Source organism: Zootoca vivipara, chromosome 9 (genome assembly GCF_963506605.1).
Source record: "Zootoca vivipara chromosome 9, rZooViv1.1, whole genome shotgun sequence".
NCBI classification, from domain to species: Eukaryota; Metazoa; Chordata; class Lepidosauria; order Squamata; family Lacertidae; genus Zootoca; species Zootoca vivipara.
In genome coordinates this window covers 77081480-77107680 of record NC_083284.1, presented here as the reverse complement: position 1 = coordinate 77107680, position 26201 = coordinate 77081480, and the positions used below count along the sequence as shown (strand labels likewise).

The 26201-nt window shown below is 46.0% G+C and overlaps 1 protein-coding gene across 3 annotated transcripts in view; it reads right to left on the bottom strand.

The window, feature by feature from the left end:
• Positions 1 to 4107: 4107 nt before the first annotated feature.
• The window catches only part of HMG20A (high mobility group 20A), a 74084-nt gene continuing 51990 nt past the window's right edge, over positions 4108 to 26201 (bottom strand). For 2 of the 3 annotated variants that reach the window (XM_035112194.2, XM_035112197.2), the window contains 5 exons: positions 23992 to 24023; positions 16670 to 16745; positions 15409 to 15624; positions 13628 to 13771; positions 4108 to 11493 (listed from right to left, as the gene is read on the bottom strand). In XM_035112194.2, coding sequence (XP_034968085.1) covers positions 13635 to 13771; positions 15409 to 15624; positions 16670 to 16745; positions 23992 to 24023 — 461 coding nt within the window. In that variant the 3' untranslated portion in view covers positions 4108 to 11493; positions 13628 to 13634. The remainder of the gene's footprint in view (positions 11494 to 13627; positions 13772 to 15408; positions 15625 to 16669; positions 16746 to 23991; positions 24024 to 26201) is intronic. The other variant, XM_035112196.2, reaches the window with a different exon arrangement.

Sequence of the window (26201 nt, the reverse complement as noted above, 5' to 3'; positions counted from 1 at the left end):
GAGGTCTCTTTCGTTAGCACGGTCACAGAAATAATGCAAAATACCGTTCCCAGGATGTTTGGGGGGAAGCCTGGCATTACTCTGGTGCCACCTACTGTCACTCTCCCTTCCTTCTACCCAACCGTGTCATCCACATGCTTTAGACTACAACTGGCTGGGGCTGATGGGAGTTGTAGTTCCAAGCGACCAGAGGGCACCAGGTTGGCCAAGACTGTTTTACAGAGTGTTGCAGAGTGCAATCCTCTCTTCCCAAGCAAACGCTCAGGGCTAGGCATTGGTGGACCTGCATTTTGGGGCCCTGAATCTTTAGCTGTCATGGGGGCCCCTTCACAACCCATGGTCTGGGTAACCATGGTTTTCTTCTTCAGTGAGGTTGTTTCTCTTTGGAACATCTGCACTGCTGACTTCCAGACTTTGAGGTTATTGAAAAATCAATCTATTTGAGTCATATGACTCATATTGGGCCTACTAGGCCCTTTTTAAAAAAAGCAATGTGGACTAAAGTCACTTTTTGGGATCCTTCTGGGATTAGGGGCCCTGGAGCTTAAGCTTCATTAGTTTTATAGCAGATCCATCCTTGGCAGGAGTGCCAACTTGAATAAAATGATGGTAATATAAGTGTCAGAGGGTCGTTGTGGCTACTCTAGAGTAACTCCACTTGAGTCCAGATTGTCTTCAAAGATGTTTATTGTGCTACTTATTTACAGTGTAGAGACAGCTTAAAACATGACCTCTCATCCCTAATCAGAATCTGGCAATGGCGTACGTCTGTTCCTATGCCAGCAAAGTAGTCGGGGCACCCCAAAACGCCTCCCCCTTGACCTGCGTCTTGGCGCTCTCCTTACTTCTTGCACCGGAAGGAGCGATGCCCTTTCAGTTTCCTCCTGAGCGGTTGGTGACCTGGCTCTGCAACATCCCTGAGCCCTGTCTGCACCTCTCTGCCCCCGAGCTTTCCCATTGTTCCTCACTCTGATTTCTCTCCCCCTCTGGCTGCTTCAGAACCACTGCTGCTCTCTGTACTTGATGAGGTGGACGTCAGGATGATGGGGGCCCCATCCTGCATAATCGATCCCAAGACATGGTAAGCGCACACACACCACTTAAATGGCCATGCCCTTCAACTTGGGAGGGGAGCTCAAATATTGGGGGAAGGACCTTGGCCCCTAGGAGTTGGTATCCATGGCCTCTGGTGGTGGACACAACCTTCTCTCCTGCTCCATACCACTGATCCTATCCATTGTCCTCATCTAGGCAAACACACATGCCAAGAACAATGGATAACTGTCTGGCTGTGCCTGAGAGCATGTGGGTCACATTTTGTGCTGAACCAGCAAGCTTCTTTCCCCCCTGCTCTTGCAAAAACAGGCTGGAAGCCCAGCAAAGCAGTCAGATTCTCCCCACCCCACCCCCTGCCTTCCAAGGCTATGTCCCCTCGCTGACTGCCTTTGCACTCTGGATGCACTCTTCCTGCATCCCTTCTCCATTCTCAATCTGAGAAAAATGCCCCCTTTCCCCTCTGGGGAAGAAAAAGGAGCAGAGGTTTCATGTACTACACAGGAAACACGGCGAACTTCCGGTGGCTGGATCAGCAGAGCTAGCACAGCGGTTGAATTGCATCGAGAAAAGTGGGGGCGGGGGCCTGGAAGGCAATTCCTGAAACTCAAGCCTTAAGATTTCCTCACGTGTATCCAGGACTAAAGCACTAGTTATGCCAGGCAAGCTGGGAGGTGGGCAGCGGAGGGCAACCAAGATGATCAAAGGGCCTGGAAACCAAGTCTAAGCAGAATGGTTGAAGGAGCTGGGAATGTTTAGCCTGGGAAAGAGAAGCCTGAGAGGAGATAGAGTGGCCAAATATCTGAAGGACTGTCAGTCACATGGAAGGTGGCGCAAGCTTGTTTTCTCCTGCTCTGGAAGGGAGGACCCAAATCCATGGATTCAAATGACAAGAAAGGAGATTCCAACTAAAGGTCAGGAGGGAAAGAGCTGCTTGACAGGGAATGGAGAATCTCAGGAGGTGGTGAACGCTCCTGCACTGGAGTTGGATGACCATCTGCCAGGGTCCCCACCAACTCAACAACTCTATGACACTCTTTGCTGTCCACCAGAGCCAGCCTTAGCACTGGGTATTATTGGGCAGCTGCCAAGGCCCCCCCACCCTTGCTGGGCCCACTGCTGATACCTGACCTGACTCCATAAAAAGAAGAATCTCCAGCGCTCTGAGCAGGTGCCTGGCAGCTGGATCCAGCTCGCCTTTAACCTCCCCACAATTCCTCTAACCCATTGTGGGACCCGGAAGGGACAGCTTGGGATGGCTGCCCAGTGCTCCCGAGAGCACTGCTGGGGAGGCCTTTCAGGTTCACTGGCAGAGGAGGGCCACACCAAGGCAAAAAAGGGGGAAACCAACCCAAGCAGTGGGAGCAGGGGGCGGCATCTTCCTCAGTCCAAGGGCCACATTCTTATTCTGGGCAAACTACCCAAGGCCTACATATTGGGGGGGGGAGCAGAGGCAAAAGTGGATAAAGCAACGGGTGCAAAATTCACATTTGTGCAGTAGGCTAGTTTATTCACTCACCCTGTTCCATCCTCCATCCAGGCAATTATCAGAGTTCAAAGATGATACAATACCGGACCGGGGATGGGGATGGGGAGAACCCAGAGGTCCAAATGGAAAACCTTGGAGGGCCACTTATTGGCTAGTGCATTACTATTCCACCAGAGGCAGCAGTCAGCAAGAACGCTGCCATCAGAGCACAGGGCTACGTATTTAACTTAGATATTACATCTTGTAGAGTTCAATGAGATGGATTTCCTAAGAGCGGTGGGATATATACCGTTCCATTTGCATATGCGTGTTTTAAAATTCAGCACAAATTATTTGCATTCAAGGTGGTGATTCAAAAGCTCTATTTTAATTCTCCCCCTCCCTTTTTTTCCCTTGGGCAGGTGATAGATGCTTGGAGTGGTACTAGGCACAGCTGCTGCTGTTTGCAACACCTCTTGGAAATGGGGTTCCGAAAACAGCAACAGGATGTGATCGGGCCTCATCCTTCCTGGGGACATTCTAGCAGGGGGGAAACAAGGGAGCTGCATTGTTCCCACCTGAGTGTGCAACTCAAGGGTCAGCTGATATCAAACACGCTCTCCTGTCAATCTGCAAAACCTTTTGGCCCCTGACTCTGTCAATGTTCCCAAACGCCCCACTAATATCTCCATGAACCACAGGGACATTGCTGGTGGTCTTGGCAGTTTTAATGTGCTGTGCCAGGTACTATACCATTTTAATCGTATTACTGTTGCTTTTTTATTTTAGTGTAAATTTAATGATGATGATGATGATGATGATATAAGGCTGCAGCATTACAAACAATATTATTAACAGCATTTTAAAACAACTTATAACCATAAAAATAAGCATGCAGCTCAAGTGTGAAATGCCAGCATTAAAAGGTGAATTCCACAGAATTCAGATTGCAACACGTTCAGACATTAGGCAGGCGCATTGACTGTATTCCTTCCAGCGCCTGCTAAGAACATTCTTGTTTAGGTGAGCCTACCTAGACACAAAGAATGTTGGTGTATATTTTAAGTTTATTGCTTATTTTATCTTTTGAATGTTTTTAAAGAGTTGCTTTGACTGATAATTGCTTTATTCTCTTTGTAAAACATTTTGAGGTTTTCTAATGATCAAAGGGTGACCATTAGAAAAGAGCTGGACCGTAAAGAAGGCTGATTGCCGAAGAATTGATGCTTTTGAATTATGGTGCTTGAGAGTCCCATGGACTGCAAGAAGATCAAACCTCTCCATTCTGAAGGAAATCAGCCCTGAGTGCTCACTGGAAGGACAGATCCTGAAGCTGAGGCTCCAATACTTTGGCCACCTCATGAGAAGAGAAGACTCCCTGGAAAAGACCCTGATGTTGGAGAAGGGGATGTAGGAGAAGGGGATGACAGAGGACGAGATGGCTGGACAGTGTTCTTGAAGCTACGAACATGAGTTTGCCCAAACTGCGGGAGGCAGTGCAAGACAGGAGTGCCTGGCGTGCTATGGTCCATGGGGTCACGAAGAGTCGGACACGACTAAACGACTAAACAACAACAACAATGATCAAAGGGTATATAAGTTTTATTAAATAACTGATGCTAGCTTAGGTGGATAGATGCAGTATTGGGCTGACTGCCCCATTTTGAACTACTTTAAAATGTCCAGACTGCCCAATGTTGGGCAACAGATTCCTGCATTGCAGGGGGTTGGACTGGATGACCCCCGTGGCCCCTTCCCACTCTACAATTCTAGGATTCCCTGCGCAGAGTGTATTACAGTAATCTAACTGGTTATCCCAATGACTGAAGCGGGGTGGGGAGTGGGGACTCACAAGGCAAGCAACTGATGTTGTGTCACAAAACGAGAGGCCCCTTGCATGCACACAGCCCCAATTTAAGATCCAAAATAACCAGGTGACAGGGTAGCAGCCAAATCACAACTGAATTGTGTATGTGTGATTTTGAGATCTGTGGATGAAGGGCAGTAGACAAATTTAATATATAACAAAATAAAACAATAAAATGATGCACAATACTTCAGGCCAGGACCGTGTCTGAATAATCACCATGACAAGCTTTGTATTTGAAGTGGTAGGAAAGATCTCAGTGGCGTTTGAACTGTAGGTAGTTTTCCTTCCACATCACCATCACTGGATCACTTAGCCCTCACACGATGAATCGTGGGCCTCACACAGTGAATAAACAGTGAACCGACCCTAAAGGCCACCCTCTTAAGTGAGCTCCATTCTGAGTGAAACCAACTCCCACCAATGGATAGAATGCCTACTTGGAACATTGAAAGAACTTTCATTCCAAAACTCCCGTTTTTGTTTGCCTTGGAAAGATTATGGCCCATATTAAGTACAAACTTCTGCCTTTCCACTTTAAAAAGAGAGAAGAGAGAGAAAATTCTGGCAGAGCTAGATTTGGGGGTGGGGAGAAAAAGAGAGAGATTACACAGATTTTTCTGTGGCATTTTCAAACTCTTGCTGCCTGAGATATTAACCCCCAAAGCATATAGGCGATTGCATTAGCCCCAGGGGTGGACCTGGGGGTCTCAAATTCCAGTGGCGTCCGGTGCAACACCAACACGTGGTGCCCTGCCGCCTCTTGTGCTGCATTCCAAAGCAGAGTTGGAGCGCCCCTGAAGCTCAACACCCAATACAAGTGACCCAGTTAGGCTCCCCTAACTCTGCCTCTGTTAGCACAGATGTAAGCACTTCCAGGCATTTAGGAGCATATCACTCTCCCTCATTCTGCCCTAGTCCTCACAAAGGACCCATGTTCATGCACATCTCAGAATGAGTGATTCAGCTCACTGCCCTCTGCCCCATGCAGCACCACATGCCAGGAACTCGGGTCTCGAGGCAGGGGTGTCTGGGTCCAACACCCTCAGGGTTACTGGCAATGTGAAGATCTGTTCCCCATCTGAAGAGACTTCAGCTTTAAGGACTGGGCAGGGCTGACCATTGACACCTACACACTCGGATTAAAATCTGGGCACCAGTTGCCTAGTCCTCAGTCGCAGAAGATGTGGCGAGGAGGGGACTGGGGATGTCCCCTTTGCCACAGTGGCACAGTTATCTAAGGCTCTATGGTTAGGCTTCTTACTTTTATTAAATGGCAACTTTTATTGCTACACTGCATAGAATCATAGAACTTTAGGGGTAGGAAGGGCTCCCAAGGGTCATCTGGTCCACCCCCATGCAATGCAGCTACCATGTTTCTTGTTGTTAGTAACCACCTTGGTTGGGGGATTCCAGTGAGGGAAATCCCAACAGAGGAAGCTCCCTTGTGAAATGGATGCTTCCAAGTGGCAAGTCTTTTGCAAATCAAAAAGGCACCCAGTCCGGAAATCCAAAGGCATTTATAAGAGGATAAAAATGTACAGAAAGAGGAAGGGAAGGATGGATTGCCTACCTTTTGCTAAGAGACAGCAGAGTAGATCTGGGGTGGAGGGAAAGATAGGTCTTTATACTGAGGCTCCCACTGAGCTTGGATGTGTTCGTTCCAGGGTCTAGAGCAGGGGTCAGCAACCTTTTTCAGTCGTGGGCCGGTCCACAGTCCCTCAGACCATGTTGTGGGCCAGACTATATTTTTTGGGGGGAAATGAATGAATTCTTATGCCCCACAAATAACCCAGAAATGCATTTTAAATAGCAGGGCACACTCTACTCATGTAAAAAACCACTGATTCCCGGGCGGTCCGTGGGCCGGATTGAGAAGGCGATTGAGCCGCATCTGGCCCACGGGCCTTAGGTTGCCTACCCCTGGTCTAGAGGATGCAGCTAAACTCAAAGGTACCCCCCCACCCCAATCCCACATGAGTTACAGAAGGGAAACTGCCTGCAGAAGCGGAAGGGGCTGTGACCTTGTATAAGCAGTGATTCCTAAATGATTTTACAGCAGCTGCCAAGAAGGAGGGAAGGAACTTGCAGAGATATTTTGGTCCCTCGTGTTTTGCTTTTCCTCGTTATGACAATGGCAGAAGTCCCCCCCCGTCTGCTGCATGATGGAAGCAAGGCTAGCAACTCTGGCTGAACTGCAAACCCGGCCCCTGCCTCTGGGGTGGAGAGGCTGCTTCAGAGCTACTGCCTCCCTTGTCCTGGAATCACACGAGTCGGAACATAATTACTCTTGTAAGATTCAGAGAAGTGCAAAACCTGAAGAGTAATTACATTCTGACCCATGTGTGATTCTAGAAGGCGCAGTTCTTCTAGAAACCACCCTTCACAAGATGAAATTATCGCAACATGAAACGACTCATGAAACAAATTAATTTTGTCTTGTGAGGTACCACTGTAGAGATGAACATGAGAAATTGAGATGAACTAGAAACAGGCTGTTCTGTCCCTCCCTAGTTTGGCTGATGGGAGCTCTTTCTGGGGACCCAGGGATGGGTCCTTCCCCAAAGCTTCAACCTGATCTTTTCAGGTCCCCCCAGAAGATCATCTGAGGCTCTGGTCCTTGACCACAATGACTCATAAGATTTTTCACAAAAGCCCGTCTCCCCTTCCTTGCCTCTAACAACCCTCACAATCACCACCACAAATGAATTCATAGTTCAGATTGCAACTGAAAATTCATTGTTGCCATTTAAAAAAAACAAAAACACAAAAGCACATTGAACTCTCAAACTGGCAACATGCTATTCAAAACACAGTAAAGGAAATGAGTGTATTACCAATTTGGAGCGTCTAGGAACGAGCACGGATGATGAATGTGAACTTGACGGCATCTTTCAACAACAGAAGGCAACACTAGTAAAAAGTCACTCATTAAAACACAGTTGAAATCTAAATCAGAACAGATTTAGCATTAAGCAGGTTTAAAGAAGCAAATGTTACAAGAGCACATTGACTCACTTTCAAACCAATCTTAGAAATTAAATTACAAAAAACACTTCTGCAGGAAACTTGAAGAGCAAAGACTTATCTAGTCCAGCCTCCTTTTCCTCAGAATGGCCAATCAGGGACCTCAGAGGCAGCCTGCCGGCAGGACCTCACAGCAACAGCCCTCTGCTGCTCTTGTTGCTCAGCAACTGGCAGGCCTCTGATCCTGCATCCAGCACACAGCCTTAAGGATTAGGAGATCTTGATAGACCTTTCCTCCACAAACTTCTCTAACCACCTTTGAATCACCATCACATCCTCTGGAGGCAAATTTCATAGATCAGCTATTCTCTGAGTAAAGGGATATTTGAAGTTTTATTCCATTTCTAATGTTCTGTTGAAAACGCCCAAAGTGGTTGGGGAAACCCAACCAGATGGGGAGGGAATAAATAAATAAATTAAACCATCCCCCTCTACTAAACCAGCGGGTGGTGCTGTGTGTTAAACCACAGAGCCTAGGGCTTGCCGATGAGAACGTCAGCGGTTCGAATCCCCATGACGGGCTGAGTTCCCGTTGCTCGGTCCCAGCTTCTGCCAACCTAGCAGTTCGAAAGCACCTCAAAGTGCAAGTAGATAAATAGGTGCCGCTCTGGTGGGAAGGTAAATGGCGTTTCCGTGCGCTGCTGTGGTTCGCCAGAAGTGGCTTTGTCATGCTGGCCGCATGACCTGGAAGCTGTACACCAGCTCCCCTGACCAATAATGCGAGATGAGCACTGCAACCCCAGAGTCGGTCACAACTGGATCTAATGGTCAGGGGTCCCTTTACCCTTTACCTTACTAAACCATAGGGCTGAAAGTGTCAGCAGCAGCACCCCTCAAATGTTCCTCTGCAATTTTCCACCTTCCCGCTGTACTGTTGCATCTGGGGAGCAATTACTTGTTTTGACCTTTCCTCTTTTAGTATGATCCTGTTTTACGGGTTCACTTCTGTCAGGACATTTCCATCACAAAAGTTATCTCTATTCAAATGCTCAGAGATGCAAATTGTGCTCAAAATACAATTTGAAAGGTGTTACAACCCAATGGAAAACTTGGACACGCCTCTTAGAAACAGGACTTTTATTCTGCCTGCCAGCTCCCTCATATAAGAGCAAGGCCTTCCTTCCTTCTCTAGAGGAAGCGAGGAAGGAATGGGTCAAGCGTTTCTAACACTGCTGCCATTGGTTGCTTCCTGTCAATGGGAGTTTTCCACACATTGCTGCCAGGAGAATTGTCCTGCGTTGTGTTGCAATCTGTGTGTAGCTGCACAGTTGCTAGGGACTCTGGGAGGGGCTGCCACTGTTCCTGCACTCTTTGTCCTTTGCACACAGTCGGTGCATGACGATACAGCTGCTGTGTGAACAAGGGGTATCAACTCAGACTGTACAGTTGCGATCAGTAGCATCATAGCAGCCCTTCTGCTGAAGCCACAAGGTCAGACGGATGTCAGGAGGTACCAGGTTTACACGAAACTCAGATAAACATTCAAAAGGCAATATTTTTATCAGAGTTAAACATATGCCAACAGTACACTTTTGTGATGTTACACCACTGTTTGGGGAAACCACTAGAATCCATTGCTCCATGTCCGCTTCTCTGGAGCAGCAGAAAACAACCTTTCACCCTCCTCTATATGGCATCCTTTAATATATTTGAACATGGCTATCATATCACCCCTTAACCTTCTCTTCTCCAGGCTAAACATGCCCAGCTCCCTAAACCGTTCCTCATAAGGCATCGTTTCCAGGCCTTTGACCATTTTGGTTGCCCTCTTCTGGACACGTTCCAGCTTGTCAGTATCCTTCTTGAACTGTGGTGCCCAGAACTGGACACAGTATTCCAGGTGAGGTCTGACCAGAGCGGAATACAGTGGTACTATTACTTCCCTTGATCTAGATCCGGCATCCCCAAACTAAGGCCCAGGGGCCGGATGCACCCAACTGCCTTCTAAATCCAGCCCGCGGACGGTCCAGGAATCAGCATGTTTTTACATGAGTAGAATGTGTCCTTTTATTTAAAATGCACCTCTGGGTTACTTGTGGGGCCTGCCTGGTGTTTTACATGAGTGGAATGTGTCCTTTCATTTAAAATGCATCTCTGGGTTATTTGTGGGGTATAGGAATTCGTTCATATTTTTTTTCAAAATATAGTCTGGCCCCCACAAGGTCTGAGGGACAGTGGACCGGCCCCCTGCTGAAAAAGTTCACTGACCCCTGATCTAGATCAGGCATCCCCAAACTGCAGCCCTCCAGATGTCTTGGCCTACAACTCCCTAGCTAACAGGACCAGTGGTCGGGGAAGATGGGAATTGTAGTCCAAAACATCTGGAGGGCCAAAGTTTGGGGATGCCTGATGTAGATGCTATACTCCTATTGCTTGCAAAGGGGGAAAGCTCCATATATTGTTTTAGGATCAGCTCAAAGCTGTGCAGCATTTTTTTGCAAATGGGAAAAGCCCCGTTTTGGGGTGGGGGTCAGCTCAGAGTTGTGCATCTTTTTTGCAAAGGGGGAAAGCTCCATTTTTTAGGATCAGCTCAAAGTTGCTGAGTTCCCTTGCAAAGGGGAAAAAATACTGTTTTTATGGGGTTCAACTCACAGTTCTGCAGCTTCTCTAGCTTCTCTGCATTTCTACAGTTTCCAGACAGATAATCAAATCAGCCAGTCACATGTCTCCCTCTGCAGACAACAACTGAGGCCTAGGCAAGGGGCCGGGAAGGGTGCTAGCTCCCTTAACTCCCTCACCTATCTTGCAATCAGCTGCTGAGTGGGTGCCTTTCCCTTCCCTTCCTGTTAGCCTTTAGCTCTTTCTTTCTTTTTCTTTTAAAAAGCACGATCTGCCTTTAGCCCCTGGGCAATTTGGCTCCAGGGACCACGCACTCGCTCCATAAGACACACAGACATTTCCTCTTACTTTTTAGGAGGAAAAAAGTGCGTCTTATGGAACGAAAAATACGGTACTCGTGTTCTTGCTTGACTCTGCAGCATTTCACATTTGTAGAGAGATAAATGTGTGCTGACTCAATGGAACACAGTGAGGTTCTAGGTTAGGGCGACCCGCATAATTCACTCTCCTCTACCACTGGCTGAAGTATGTACTGCGGCTCTTCAGAGGGGCAACTAGGGGTTTGCTACAAAGGAAGATCCTGCCGCAAAGTAGGGCTTTCAGTCAGCGCTGATCAGTGTAGGATGTCTGGCATATGGCAGAGAAAATGCCTCTGCAGGGCAAATTATGAGCCCTGCTAAGACTAATTTAGTCTGTGGGTCGGAGGTTATCCATGCCTGCTTTATGGTAGCCTCCAGATCCCAATTTTATTTAATTTCGTTTTTCCTAGAGCTCTGTAAAAATCCATAGCAAGAGACCTGTTTACATAGTTTATTTCTTTGGGATGGCCACACATTACCAGAAGGAGAGGGGCATGTAATTTCTCCTTCATGCTCATTTCCTGTTGCTCAGAAGAGATATTTGAATCACAAGACTACCATGTAACATCAAACTAGGTAACAAACTACAAAGAAGGTTTTAATCCAACAAGAAGGTTTTGAACTTACAATGCCAGGAGAAAAAAGAAAGCTGATGGTCCTTTTTCTTTTCTTTTTTTACTGGATTATCACAGAGGTGTTTTTTTAAACAATTAACACACGTCTGCAGACATTTTCACCAGATGGAAGAGAGGCTTTGATGGCAAGCAGAGCACAGAGTCAGTTCATGCAACTAAGGTGCAGGGAAACAGGGTGGGACTGCGCCGGTGGGGCAGGAGAGACTCTGTCAGAGCATGGGCACCAGAAATTCCAGAGCTTTGTATTACCAAAGACAGACAACTTTGACCTGACAGAGAAGGAAGCATCATCATGGCCTCTTCTAGTCCAGAGTGTGCCCAGAGCCAGGTGATAAATAACAGGAAATGGCACACAGCAGTGCAAGCTAGAGGGGATGTCCTCTTCTCTTGGGCTGCTCCTGGGTCCTCACAGAAGATGCTCATCCAGTAAGCAAGAACTAGAGTGTCTTCGGCTTATTCTCAGCATGTCCCTCCTTCCTCACATTTGTTTCATCCCTTTAAGAAAAACATCCAGGGCCTAAGAAACTGCAAATAAAACAAAGGGGACAATGATGACAAGATTTAGAAAAAGTTTGTATATGTCAGGCTCACACTAAGACTTGTCTCTGGAAACGGTGGGCTCAGTCCTGGGTTGTATTTTCAGTGATAATCCCAAACACCTGAGATTAAAAGGGACGTTCTCACGTTCGATGAATATTTTGCCAATTACAAACCGTGCTTGGAACATCAACAGCAGTTAAGTATTCATATTTGTATAACTAACTCAGTCTGAAATTAACATTTTAATTGCCTTATCTATGTTGTTTTTAGGGAGTGAGAACATACCTTTTTAACTGGAACAGTGAGGAAGGAGGAGAAGCATGGTGGCTTGTGTGTGTGTGTGTGTGTGTGTGTGGCTGTTGCTTCAAGTGATTCAAATTTGAATGCATTTTCCTCCAGAAGCAGAACACATTTCCATTTTGATGCCACAAATAATGTTGATAACTCTCCTGGGGTCACTCACAACAGCAGATACAACTGCATACAGCTAGCTGTCTTAACATTTGAAGTTTCAAGTCAGACTCTGCTGCAAGGTGTGTTGAATGGGAAGCATCTGGCTCTGGGCCTGAGGTGCCCTTCCATATCGGCCTAAAGAGAGACCTCTTCACTGACTGCCACATTCTGTCGCAGACAAACAGCCTCCCACCTGTCAATTCCCCAAGCCTCTCCTTTCCAGCTTACAGGCATCCTAACAGAAAATGCCCTCTTAAAACAAGAAGGCTGATGAGCAGCAGAAAAATCCCAGACTTGTGTCCGCAAGCTGTTCCTTTTCATAAAACAGTGGCAAAAGTGCTGCTTCTAAATCCTGCAGGGAGCAGACATGATTTGGAATGCTCGTCTGTTCCATCTGGCTGCTTGAGGGAAGGGCAATGGTCTTTTTACTTAAGCTAAGCTGAAATGGGAATCACGCAATTAACTGTGCTACGCAATTATCACAAAAGGTCAAGGACCAGAAAGGTTGAGGACCTCTGGCTTCCCAGGGCACAGATGGACCTCCGCTCAGAATCCACTGAATTAAAATGCCATTTGGTTTCATGCTGGCAATTCAGAATAACGGCTCAGGAACTTAGCCTTGCAGGTTTAAAACAAAAAGGTCAAGCTAGTGCTTCTTCTTTTCTTAAAGTACAGCTGCATACAAGAGCTGATAAACACTGCTAACAGGAAATATACTATGGCGGGGATACTTGATTTGTCTCTTTAGCAACCCTATTAAATATGCCCTTGTACAGTGGTGCCTCGCTAGACGAATGCCCTGTTAGACAATTTTTTCGCTATACGAATAGGTTTTGCGATCGGAGGTTGCCTCGCAAGACGACGAGGTTTTCTATGGCCACCACTTTGTCTTGCGAAGCGTGGCCATAAAAACCTCCGATCACAAAACCTATTTGCAAAACCCCCTTGTCTAGTGAAAGGGGAACCAGCTGTAGCAAGGGAAGAAGGCAAAGGAAGATCAGCTGAGAGGCTCCGGGGAACGACTTTTCGCTGGCTGCCTTCCCCTTGGCTTGGGGAAGGCAGCCGGCAAAAAGCGCCGCTTTCTCCCGCTCGCCCCGACCTGGGATCGGCTATCTTAGCGCCGCCGCTGAGGTGAGCGGGAAAAAGCAGGGCTTTTCGCTGGCTGCCTTCCCCAAGCCAAGGGGACTGGCGGTGGCAGCAGCACTTGCTCTCTTGGCTCAGGGAAGGTAGGCAGGCAAGAGAGCAAGCGCCTGCCTGCCTGCCTTCCCCAAGCCAAGAGAGCAAGTGCCTCCGCCGCCAGTCCCTCGGAGCCCATAGGAACACATTAAGTTTCAATGCATTCCTATGAGAAACCGCGACTCGCTAGACGAAAAATTCGTTACACGAATTGACCCGTGGAACAAATTTAATTAGTCTAGCGAGGCACCACTGTATGTGGAAGTGTAACTGTGAAAAATGTAAGATATCAGAATATCAGAAACAGTGAGTGTGGTGAATGAGGCATTTGTGCTGGATAACTAAACTACTATTGGACTTTGATTTCACCAAATACAGAATGCTGACATCAAAGTCTATGGGATCTGAAATTTAACTTGGAAGCCAGCCATTTCAGAAGCCAGCGGCATTTCACTTCAGTCTTAAGAGTCCTGGCAAGGCAGCAGCTCACCCAGGCACTAGCGTTCGAGGCGGTTTACAACTTCTCGGACGATGGCTATAAGATTCTCATTATCCTGCGGGTTTGCCAGGATGATGTTGTGCAGCCGATTCATGTATGAATCAATGGTGTCCATTGTGGGGATCTCTCCACTTCCTGCAAGGTGTAGATGAGAAAAAGGAAAAAGGAAACAGTGTGTTAACTGCAGTAGCTACAGCAGGCACGGAAGCTCCACTCTTATGCCAAATTGCAGGCGGGACTTGAATTCTCAAATGCTCTGTCAGCGCAAAGCACATGGGATGAAGACAGTTCGCTTGCATGGATACAGCGTTTGGCCAACAGTAGGACAAAAGGGACTGCTTCAATACACTGTATCATAGGAGGGACTAAGCCATGGCCAACAAGCCAAATCAGAACACCACAAGAGATTTCTGTGCCTCCCACCTGTCACTTCTCAGACGTTTTCATTAAAAAAAAAAGTTTTAAAATGATTACTGACTGCTCCCATGGCTCCCTTGATGTGGTATTAGGGATGCCAAAAGGTTTTTGTGGGTCTCTGAGGCCTCCCCAAATTTGTCCTTAAAAATAAAAAAGGAAAAAGGTCACATCTCACTTTTTGTGCTTTGTCAAATCCCCCTTTTATATGCAGCCCCCAGCCTGAATGAAGGCAACTGCCCCAGCTATGCTGCATTCCTATCACTTCAAGGACCAACAGGCACCTCCATTCAGCTGGCATAGAGTGAAGGCCTCTCTGAGGTTGAATCCTGACAAGACAGAAGTACTGTTTGTGGGGGACAGGAGGCGGGCAGGTGTGGAGGACCCCCTGGTCCTGAATGGGGTAACTGTGCCCCTGAAGGACCAGGTGCACAGCCTGGGAGTCATTCTGGACTCACAGCTCTCCATGGAGGCGCAGGTCAATTCTGTGTCCAGGGCAGCTGTTTACCAGCTCCATCTGGTATGCAGGCGAAAACCGTACCTGCCTGTGGACTGTATTGCCAGAGTGGTGCATGCTCTAGTTATCTCTCGCTTGGACTACTGCAATGCGCTCTATGTGGGGCTACCTTTGAAGGTGACTCAGAAACTACAACTAATCCAGAATGCAGCAGCTAGACTGGTGACTGGGAGCAGCCACCAAGACCATATAACACCAGTCCTGAAAGACCTACATTGGCTCCCAGTACGTTTCCGGGCACAATTCAAAGTGTTGGTGCTGACCTTTAAAGCCCTAAATGGCCTCGATGCAGTATACCTGAAGGAGCGTCTCCACCCCCATTGTTCTACCCGGACACTGAGGTCCAGCGCCGAGGGCCCTGTGGCGGTTCCCTCGTTGCAAGAAGCCAAGTTGCAGGGAACTAGGCAGAGGGCCTTCTCGGTAGTGGTGCACGCCCTGTGGAACGCCCTCCCATCAGATGTCAAAGAGAAAAACAACTACAAACTTTTAGAAGACATCTGAAGGCAGCCCTGTTTAGGGAGGCTTTTAATGTTTAATAGATTACTGTGTTTTGTTTTTCTGTTGGAAGCTGCCCAGAGTGGATGGGGAAACCCAGCCAGATGGGCGGGGTATAAATAATAAATTATTATTATTATTCTCTTCTGAAGTACTCATAGGCAACAGAATGGCACAACTAATTCAAAATTCAAACTTTCTCTCTCACACACATGCTGACACTATAACACACGAGAGCAGGGGCAGCGCTCCACATTTAGAACACCCTAAAGCTCCCTAGCATGCAATCCCTGAAGCAAACAAAGCAAGGGCTACCAACTCCCTCCCCTCTGGAAAGGGTTTTCACCTGGCAGTGGGACTCCAGCAAAGCTGCTGCTGAGGGCCTGCCGCAAGGTCTCCAGGTGCTGCTGCAGGACTGTGTTGCGGCTGCGCTCCTGCACCACATCCACTTCCAGCTTCTCCACCGCTGTGCGCATGCTCTCCACGTGCTTCTGCAGGGCAGCATTCCTCTCCTCAAACTCCATGTTGGACTTGCGCAGCTGGCGCAGCTCGGCTTCCCGTGCTGTCAACCCCCCACCGGAAAAACAGATGACAAGGGGAGGGGAGATCATAAGCAAGCCCTTTTGTCCAACAGTTGGATATGGAGAATATTTGGTAATATCCAATAAAGGAAGCGAAATAAACAACAAGCAGGTATATAAGGATTAAACTGAAGGGGGCGAGGGAAAGGGGGGAGAAAATCAAGACCTGGAATGTATTTGATCGTGAAGGAAGTCAGCCACAGCCACTGTTCCAACAGGCATATGCCAAGGGACTTTAGAGATCTCTTTTGACAAAGAGCACAGATAACTCAAATCCTCTTTGCCGCTGAACTTCAGAAGAAAAGCCCCTATCATCTGCTTGATTAATAAAATGCTTCCCATTCTCTGAAAATCAATTTCACCTTGATATAACTAAAAGGATAGGCTGCCCAGGGAATATCTCCAGATCTTGCTAGTACAAGTGTCTGCTGGCACTGCATCAAATGGAATGACATTCTAAGCCTTGGCTGCACAATCCAAGGGGAAACTCTCTCGCTGCAGATTTTGGTTAGCACCAGGAGTTCACAGCTGCTTTCCTGGAGGAGAAGATGGGGGTGAAAAGGGCCCCGAAGACTGGCTTATCCAGTATAAGAAGCAGTAAGTCTAGTATGGGAACAAAGGGGTGATCTCTTTTTGAACAGGACTGGGACATACAAAAAATCAGAACAAACTCTACACCTTGAGCCCAAGGGAGGGTTAATAGAAAAGAAGTCTTTTTTCCAGTCTTGAAACTGAATGGTAGCTAACCAATTTTAGAATTCATGAAAATTTGCTTCTTTAATTAAAATACTTGTATTCCTCCCCCCCCCCCCACACACAACAGCCCCGCCTCAAAGTGACTAAGGCTGAAATTCTATATGCACTTAACATGGGAGAAAGCCCCAATAAACTCAAGGGGACTTACTTGAGTAGATGCACATAATGTTGTCACAAAATAAAACACAGCAATGTGTAAAATACCGTTTGCTCAACTCTGCCAGGTATTGGGTGGGTGGAATGGGGACACATGTCTTGCATTCTGCTCACCTTTACTGTGGTTCAGGAACTCCTCCGTGAATATTGGAATATCAAAAACAGACCTCTCCTTTGTATCAGCTTCCTTCTGCATACAGACAAGAATATTACATTCATCTTGATGATTTCTCAGCATAACAACAGACAGATATGCTGAAGATAATAGCACGTGGGGATTTCAAAAAGCACCTCTCCCTTAACAGGTTTTAGGACATTCTCTGGATGGGATGAGATACTAAGATCTCTAATAAGAGACAATGCCTCAGTTTGCAGTCTTAAGGAACAGGAAAAAACCATGGATTCAAGTGAATTTCCTAGTGAAATCAGCTATTGTATGGAGCTTCAAAAACCTTAAAGCTTCCCTAGAGGAACAAGGAATGGCTTTTTTGCAGCTGACATTAAGTGAAGGCAATGGGCATTTTTGCAGTGGTTTCTTCGTTTTGTCTACTAAGGGCCTCAGAGGCTAACACTCAGCTGAAAAGTTGAAGCTGTACCCAGGAATAAGTCCCATTTCACAAAATGGGGGTGCTTCAAAGTGAACATGCTTAGGATTGCGCTGCTCATCTCCACCAAGCGAAGCACTAAAGGGACCATTTTCAGTTGTGGATATTAATAGGGGCATGCAAATGATACAGAACTTAGGATCGCACAGCACTCACTCTTGACGCATTTCCTACTCCACATTTCCCATGTTCACTTGATGAAAGTTACTTAAGGATAAGAATCAGCCAGATTTCCTTATGCCACTGTAACCCATAGGCTCAGTCGAACGGCGCCACGAGGGGAGGGCATTTGCTGCTAAATCACATCTCTGGCAGGTGAAGAGCAAACCAAAAGATTGGCTCCAAAGTGCTGCTTAGAATTAAATGCTGGCAAGAGCTACTAAGAAGGCTTTATTGTCCCAGCTGAGTCTAGATGCAATCTGGTTAAGTGCATGCGTGAGAAGAATGCAAGCCAGTAAGAGGAGTCATAGAATCAGAGTTGGAAGAGACCAGAAGGGCCATCCAGTCCAACCCCCTGCCAAGCAGGAAACACCATCAAAGCATTCCTGACAGATGGCTGTCAAGCCTCCACTTAAAGACCTCCAAAGAAGGAGACTCCACTACACTCCTTGGTAGCAAATTCCACTGTTGAACAGCTCTTACTGTCAGGAAGTTCTTCCTAATGTTTAGGTGGAATCTTGTTTCTTGTAGCTTGAATCCATTGCTCCGTGTCCGCTTCTCTGGAGCAGCAGAAAACAACCTTTCACCCTCCTCTATATGACATCCTTTTATATATTTGAACATGGCTATCATATCACCCCTTAACCTTCTCTTCTCCAGGTTAAACATACCCAGCTCCCTAAGCCGTTCCTCATAAGGCATCGTTTCCAGGCCTTTGACCATTTTGGTTGCCCTCCTCTGGACACGTTCCAGCTTGTCAGTATCCTTCTTGAACTGTGGTGCCCAGAACTGCACACAGTATTCCAGGTGAGGTCTGACCAGGTACTATTACTTTCCTTGATCTAGATGCTATACTCCTATTGATGCAGCCCAGAATTGCATTGGCTTTTTTAGCTGCTGCATCACACTGCTGACTCATGCCAAGTTTGTGGTCTACCAAGACTCCTAGATCCTTTTCACATGTACTGCTCTCAAGCCAGGTGTCACCCATCCTGTATTTGTGCCTTTCATTTTTTTTTGCCCAAGTGTAGTACTTTACATTTCTCCCTGTTAAAATTCATCTTGTTTGCTTTGGCCCAGTTGTCTAATCTGTTAAGGTCATTTTGAAGTGTCATCCTGTCCTCTGGGGTATTAGCTACCTCTCCCAATTTGGTGTCATCTGCAAACTTGATCAGGATGCCCTCAAGCCCATCATCCAAGTCATTGATAAAGATGTTGAATGAGACTGGGCCCAAGACAGAACTCTGTGGCACCCCACTAGTCACTTCTCTCCAGGATGAAGAGGAGCCATTGATGAGCACCCTTTGGGTTCGGTCAGTCAGCCAGTTACAAATCCACTGAATGGTAGCATTGTCTAGCCTGCATTTTACCAGCTTCTTTACAAGAATATCATGGGGCACCTTGTCAAAGGCCTTGTTGAAATCAAGATAGGCTATATCTACAGCATTCCCTTCATCTACCAGGCTCATAATTCTGTCAAAAAATGAGATCAGATTAGTCTGACATGACCTATTTTTCAGAAACCCATGCTGACTTTCAGAGATCACAGCGTTCCTTTCTAGGTGCTCACAGACCGTTTGCTTAATGATCTGCTCTAGAACCTTTCCTAGTATTGATGTCAGGAATCTGTTCGACCTTATGCTCTTGGCTGAGTTTGACATCCATCAAATATCAAGATAGTTGAAATCCCCCATTACTACCATCTCACTTCCTTTTGAATGCTTGGTCATCTGTTCCAGGAAGGCATCATCTGTGTCCTAAGTTTGGCTTGGGGATCTATAGTAAACTCCCTCAATGAGATCACTGTTATTTTTCTCTCCCTTAATTTTGACCCAGATACTCTCAATATGGCTTTGAAGTTTTAAATCCTGGATCTCTTCACAAGTATACATATCCCTGACATATAGCGCTACTCCTCCTCCTTTCCTGTTTGGTCTATTTCTCTAAAATAGATTGTATCCCTCTATTTCTACATTCCAATCATGAGACTCATCCCACCAGGTTTCAGTGATGCCTATTATGTCGTATTTAGTTTGCTGTACCAAGAGCTCAAGTTCATCTTAATTTCCCCTGCTCTGTGCATTAGTATACAGACATTGAAGACCATTGATCATTCCCCCGTGTCTCTTATTTAAGGATATTTTCCTCCCACCACTAGGTCTGCGTGCTGTTTGCTCCATTTGGTCCTTGACATTTGGATGATCATCTTCATAACTTGGTAGACTCCTACCTTCAGGACCACTGTCTCCCTCCCCCACATAAGTCAGTTTAAAGCCCTCCTTTTTAGGTGTTTGAGTTTCATGGCAAAAACATTCCTCCCAACCCTTGTGAGGTGCAGCCCATCACTTGTCCATCTTCAAAAAACTGCAGACCCTGATCTAAGAATCCAAACAGTTCCTGCTTGCACCATTTGCGAAGCCAGTTGTTAATTTCCCCTATTTTTCCTTCTCTCCCTGGGCCACATCGTTCAATTGGGAGGACAGATGAGATGACAATTTGTGCATTCAATTGCTTCAACTTCCTGCCGAGAGCCTCATAATCACTTTTGATCTTCTGAAGGCTATGGCTTGCAGTGTCATTGGTTCCCACATGGACCAAAAGGAAGGGGTATTTGGCAGTGGGTTTTATGATTCCTTGCAGCTGTTCTGTTACATCTTGGATCTTGGCCCCGGGCAGACAGCACACCTCTCAAGACGTCTTATCAGGCCCACAGATCACTGCTTCTGTACCCCTCAGTAGGGAATCCCCTATCACCACTACACGCCTCTTCATGGGCTTGGTCGGGATTCTTCCATGTGCTGTCCCCTTCCAAGGTCACCTGCATATTCCCGGAGGACTGACTTTGCTGCTCGTCTTCATATTTCTGATCAACTGTGATGAGGGAGAGATCTTCAAATGGAGTCTGTTCTTCATCTTCCATGTTAAGGGAGAGCACTTCAAATCGATTGTGTAGTTCTAAACCCTCAGAGCGATCCCTGGGCCTTCTACTTCTATGAGTCACGTTCCTCCATACATCTGGCTCCTGAGTGAGGCAATTCTCTGCATCAGAGGCCCTTCTTCCAATGAAAGCTCTTGTATTTACTCATGGTAACATCCTCTGTGTCAGTTCATCATTGGCAGGCAACAAAAAAATGGGAGCCTAGAAGCCAAAGCAACCATAATGTAGCAGAATGGTGATCAAATATCTTAATGTGCTTTTCTCTCAGCTAAATCTACAGCATCAAGGCTTCCCATTTAATTGGAGCAGAGTGTACATTTTACACCTGCCACATTTCTTCCCAAACCAAACTGTCCATTGAAGCCGCTATTAGCTCTGCTTTTTGCAGAGACTGGGGATATGGTTAACTACCGTGTTTCTCCAAAAATAAGACACCGTCTTATATTTATTTTTCCTTTAAAAAAACACACACATGTGGCTTATTTTCAGGGGATGTCTTATTTTTTTCCTTCTTCTCCTGCCGCATTCTTCAGCAGCCTGCATTGCTGCTGTGCCTATTACTATGTCTTATTTTCGGGGTATGGCTTATATTCCTTGAATGCTTACAAAATTCTGCTACGGCTTATTTTATGGCTACATCTTATTTTTGGAGAAACAGGGTAGATCATTACCTTGCCCACATATACCAAGTAGAAAATGCCTCTCTCCTGTTTTCACCAACACCATGGTGAAAACCATAGGCTTTAAATGACGTGTCAAACATGATTTGGGGCCAAGCAAGAAAGCTAAGTGGTTAAGAGCCTACAAGGGAATTCTGGCAGTTAAAGCTCACTACTTCACATCAGTGCATGCCTCATAAAAGGGGGCTTGGCAGAGTTAACGGAGAGCCATTTGGCAGACAGCCATGATAGACAACGGCTCGATGGAACTTCAGAAAACTCTTTGTGTGTTTGCCTGAGCAAACTCCAAGACAGCTGCCGTATCTTCTAATAAAGAAAGCTGGCACTCCTTATGTAGTATAAAGGCAGTTGGGAATGCAGACACAGGCAGACATATGAGGGGGAGAAGGAGAAAAGGAAATCAGGAGGAAGCAACAGGATGTCAAAAATGTTTCCGGTATCACTCCCGCCATCTGCCAAATCCAGACATTTTGAGCAGCAAGAAGCTCTTAAAAATAATAATCAAAAAATCTTTGTGTGTTAACTGTACATAGCAACTGCACAAGGCAGTTTCATATGCTCATCAGCATTCAAGAGGATACTTGGGGAAACCCTCATTGAGTGCACAGGGGACAGCGTTTCCCCGCAAATCGGGAAGGTCCCAACCACAATTTTACAGCCTCTTTTCCCCACTTGGATTCAATACTGGAGCAGGGGAAAGGACAACCCTTTGGGAGGGGCCACTAGGTCACAGTCATATGGACCACTAGATTCAACACGGCAAACTGTAGCCCTTCAGGTGTGGCAGGACTATAACTCCCACCAACGCTGACCACTGGCCATGATGGCTGGGACTGATGGCAGCTGCAAGTCCAACAATATATTGGGAACCACAGGTCTCACTGCCTCCCTGCTTAACCACAACTTGCTGTTTCTGCCAAATCCAACAAACCGTGACTAACCTTATCTATGGTTTGAATCAACTCCATTTCAAACTACTGAGTTAATAAGCTACTATAGACCATAGTTTATGGTTTCAATGTAATACTAAGCTATGGTTATCTGAAACTGTCATCAAAAGTCATGCTGCAATAGAAGAGGGAAGTGGGTGATGGTTGTGAGCCCTAGACTCACCTATCCTCATTCCCATTGTGTATTGGGACATCTGATTGCAGCCTTTGTATACTGCTTTTCTGGATATATTACGCTCAAAGCAATTCATGGTATAGCATGACAAAAGCAACCTAATATATCAACATGTCAACAACACATCACTGTGCATGATTATATCCATTTAAATAATTCAAACAGACTGATAGCAAAAAACAAAACACCATAATAAAATAGCATCAGCCTCTCAACACGCTGCAGAAATGACACTAAGAAGGAGGATGCAAAATGAGTATTAGCCTAAAGGAGCAATATGATGAAAGTCAGCCCTGAGGAACTCCCAAGGAAATCTGGCACTAAACCTTGGGAATGAATCACAAATGACTCCTCCTTCAGACTGGAGGCTGATGGAAGAAGACACTCTGGCCATAATAATTGCTGTCCCCAGGGTAGAGATTCTCCAAGTACAATCTCCCAACCCCCAAGCATTTAAGCAATTAAGCAAAATTGCTTAGTCTCTAAAAGGCAGAAAAATTCTACTTAACGGAAGAGTGGTAATGAAAACCATCAGCACTCTTCCCCTACCGAGTGCATTACCCCAGCATGTAAAGGATCCTCTCGGGGGCTCCTGTGTACTTAAACCACTCTAAGGCGCACTCCTGGGATTAAAATCATACGGATTTGATTACCACTTCATTGCAAAGGACTAATTTGTTCAGGCTTAGTGCCATTTATCATAAATTAGAAGAGAAACACAAAACCAATTGCTTCTTTCATTATCCCTAAAATGAGACAAAGGGACGTTTGTACCAAGTGTCAGTCTGGAAAATAATTCACTGAACTATTTCAGTGTTCAGGTTCCACAAATTATCCCAAACCTGATGACACTAGCAGAGAAATAAGTGGGAGGTGGGGTGGAGTGGGCAGGGAGGAGTAACAAACACAGAAAATATCAGCAAAGTCTATCTTAAAATTTTCATTATCATTTCCGATTTTATATTACTCCCAGTCAGATAATTTTTTTAAAATAAACACCAGTGCTCTTTCAAGCCACCTACCTACCCATTACAAAACAGGTGACTGAAAATTGTCAGCCTGCCCTAAACCATCCAAGTGCTTGCCTGGGACAACACCTTTAAGAGCAATAGGAACTGGATTTTTAATTTAATTTTATGTATGCATAAAAAAGCTACACCTTATTAACATCTCCTCTAGAAGTGAACTCAGGCTGCTGAAATTGGTTGAGAGGTTTACTTACATAGGCCAATGAAATGGAGCAATTTGGCTTTGGGAGGCTGCATACAAGAGCAGCTTGGGATAGAAAACAGCCTACCTAGCTTGTTGATAAGAGTACTGTGATAAGAACAGCATTCCAGAAAAAGCACTAAAGCCAAGGAAACAAAGAAATCATGTATGCCGAGATAATGGTTTTATTTCCCTTTGTTCCCTGATAAAAGGTAAAGGTAAAGGGACCCCTAATTGTTAAGTCCAGTTGTGACCGACTCTGGGGTTGCGACGCTCATCTCGTTTTACTGGCCGAGGGAGCCGGTGTACAGCTTCCAGGTCATGTGGCCAGCATGACTAAGCTGCTTCTGGCGAACCAGAGCAGCGCACGGAAACGCCATTTACCTTCCCGCTGTAGCGGTATCTATTTATCTACTTGCACTTTGAGGTGCTTTCGAACTGCTAGGTGGGCAGGAGCTGGGACCAAACAACAGGAGCTCACCCCGTGGCGGGGATTCGAACCGCCGACCTTCTGATTGGCAACCCCTAGGCTCTGTGGTTTAGACCACAGCACCACCTGCGTCACTTATTGTTCCTTGATAAGCATCACACAATTCACATTTGGATCATGTTATCCCGTGTGAGGAAACCTGTTACCCACTTCTCCCACACCCCATCCCTGGCCAAACTTAAACTACTGTATTATTAAAAAGTCAGGCTTGGCTGTATGAGCAAATTTACCTCGTGGTCATGGGCAGCCTGTCGTACTCCTTCTGGAAAAAACAAAACAAATAGAGAAACAAAATGAATTTTGAAAGAGGGAAACCATTTCTTGAGTAACTTTGAGACACATCCCATAATTCCTTTCCTAGTTACACTATATATCCCTATGAGAATGGTCATTCCATGTAATTTGTAACTAAAAAAAAAAAAAAGACCACCACTGTGATAGGCAATGACGAAGTTTTGTTTTATAAATTATGGTTAAATATTGTGAAGCCCATCCTGGGACCTTGGGGAGAAGAGAGCAGGTAATAAATAGTAGTAGTAGTAGTAGTAGTAGTAATACTAACACTAATACTAATACTAATATTAGTAACTAATACTAATACTAATATTAGTAACTAATAACCTGGCGTGCTATGGTCCATGGGGTCACGAAGAGTCGGACACGACTAAACGACTAAACAACAACAATACTAATAATAAAACAGCAGGTTTTGCCCTGAGGAGGCAATGCATTCAAACATACATTTGTGCCTCTATATCATGGGAACTGGGACACCCAATGTCAGGGCCAACAAAAGATTCCAGAAGCAGCCAGTCTTTAAGTGACTGTCTTTAAGAGGAGCAGAGGGGCTGCACCTGAGTTTTTGTGGATTTGGAACTGTCTGTCACCTTCAGTGTAAAATTAGTCTATAGGAGTTCATCCGTTTATATTTATTCTACCTGCTACAGGTCAGGGAAACTCTCTCCTCCCTTGCTTTTAAAAGGGAGTTGGAGTACTTGTGCATAGTTTAAGGAATTCCAGTCTCCCCCTGTATACCTGCTGCTAGCAAGACACACAGGGCATGAGAAGTTGGTTTGGGAGATGGCAGGGAGAAGGAGGGGTACAAGGGACATATAAAATGATTTCCAAAGTGGTGCCCATGTTAATCTGTTGCATAAGACACTTTGTTATAGATAAGTACTATAAGTACCATATTGGCCCGAATATAAGCCGCACCCGAATAAAAGCCGCACCTTTAAAATTCAAGGGGGGGGGAGAAAAAAAGACAATACCCGAATAAATGTGTCCCTAAGTCAATCCTGGGAAATGTAGTTTCTCCCAAGGGGCGTTTCAATAGTTTCCCTGTGGGCTTCTTGGATGTGGCACCAGAGGGAGGTGCTGCTTCCCTGCTCCTGTTTCCCCCCAAATTAAGAGTGTCAGTGGTAGTAGCTAGGCATGTGGGGCAGGAAAAAGGGTGGATGGTGTTGAGATTGTTGCTCACTGCTGGAAATGACAGGAGTCATATTACCAAACCTCAAGCGCCATTTTAATGTCCAGTCTTTTCCCTTTTTAAATCTTGTGTTTATAACTCAAAATCTTAGTCCATAATCATATACACATCTTCAAATTCACTTTAAATTTAACAGATCCAAGTTCAATAAAATAATCCACTCTTTATTGAATCAGTATTGTAAGTCCATTCACTGATCCCTCCAGGCACCCAGATCCAGCTTCCTGGGGAACTTTCCTTGGATTTTTTTCTTGAAGATTTAGAGGCACTTTAAAGCAATTCACACCTCTCCCCCTGACCTGCTCCAGGAGAGAGTTTAAAGAGTCAAATTCTTGGTAAATTGATTGTTTCCTTTCACCCTGTCAGCCAGGGGTCAAATTGCTGCATCTCGTTTCACACAATGGAGGAACCCGATTTCCTTTTAAAGCCTCCTGCCATGACCGAATCTTTTACTTGTAAAATGAAGCTTTTTGAATCTCTTTACTCACGGTGCCCAATGTAACCCGATCTTCTAATTGGAAAAATCCACCACTCTCTGCCGCCATCACAAAGCTTCACTTTGCGAGGGTGACAGTGACGCTCGGAAATGGCTCCCGTGACTACTACCCCACTCTCTCCGGGGCTCCTAATGGAGCTTGCCGGGGAGTCGCTTTTTGGAGCTCCACCGAGCACTTTGTCCCCAGAACGCTCAATCTGGGGCTCTTTTGGGGGCCGCATCGCTCTCCCGGCTCCCCCCCTCGCAAAGCCAGGCTGCCTCGGAGATCGAGGGAAACCTCACCGGACGGCTCTGGCGATGAACCGGAAGCCCCCCCCCCAATGTTCCATGTTCTCCCATGGAATTTGAAAAAGCAAAAATGACTCTAGACTCAACATCATCACAAGATTTGTGGCAAAAGATTCTTTTGGAACTTTTGGACATTAAACAGGAACAGTCCAGGAATAACAAGCAGC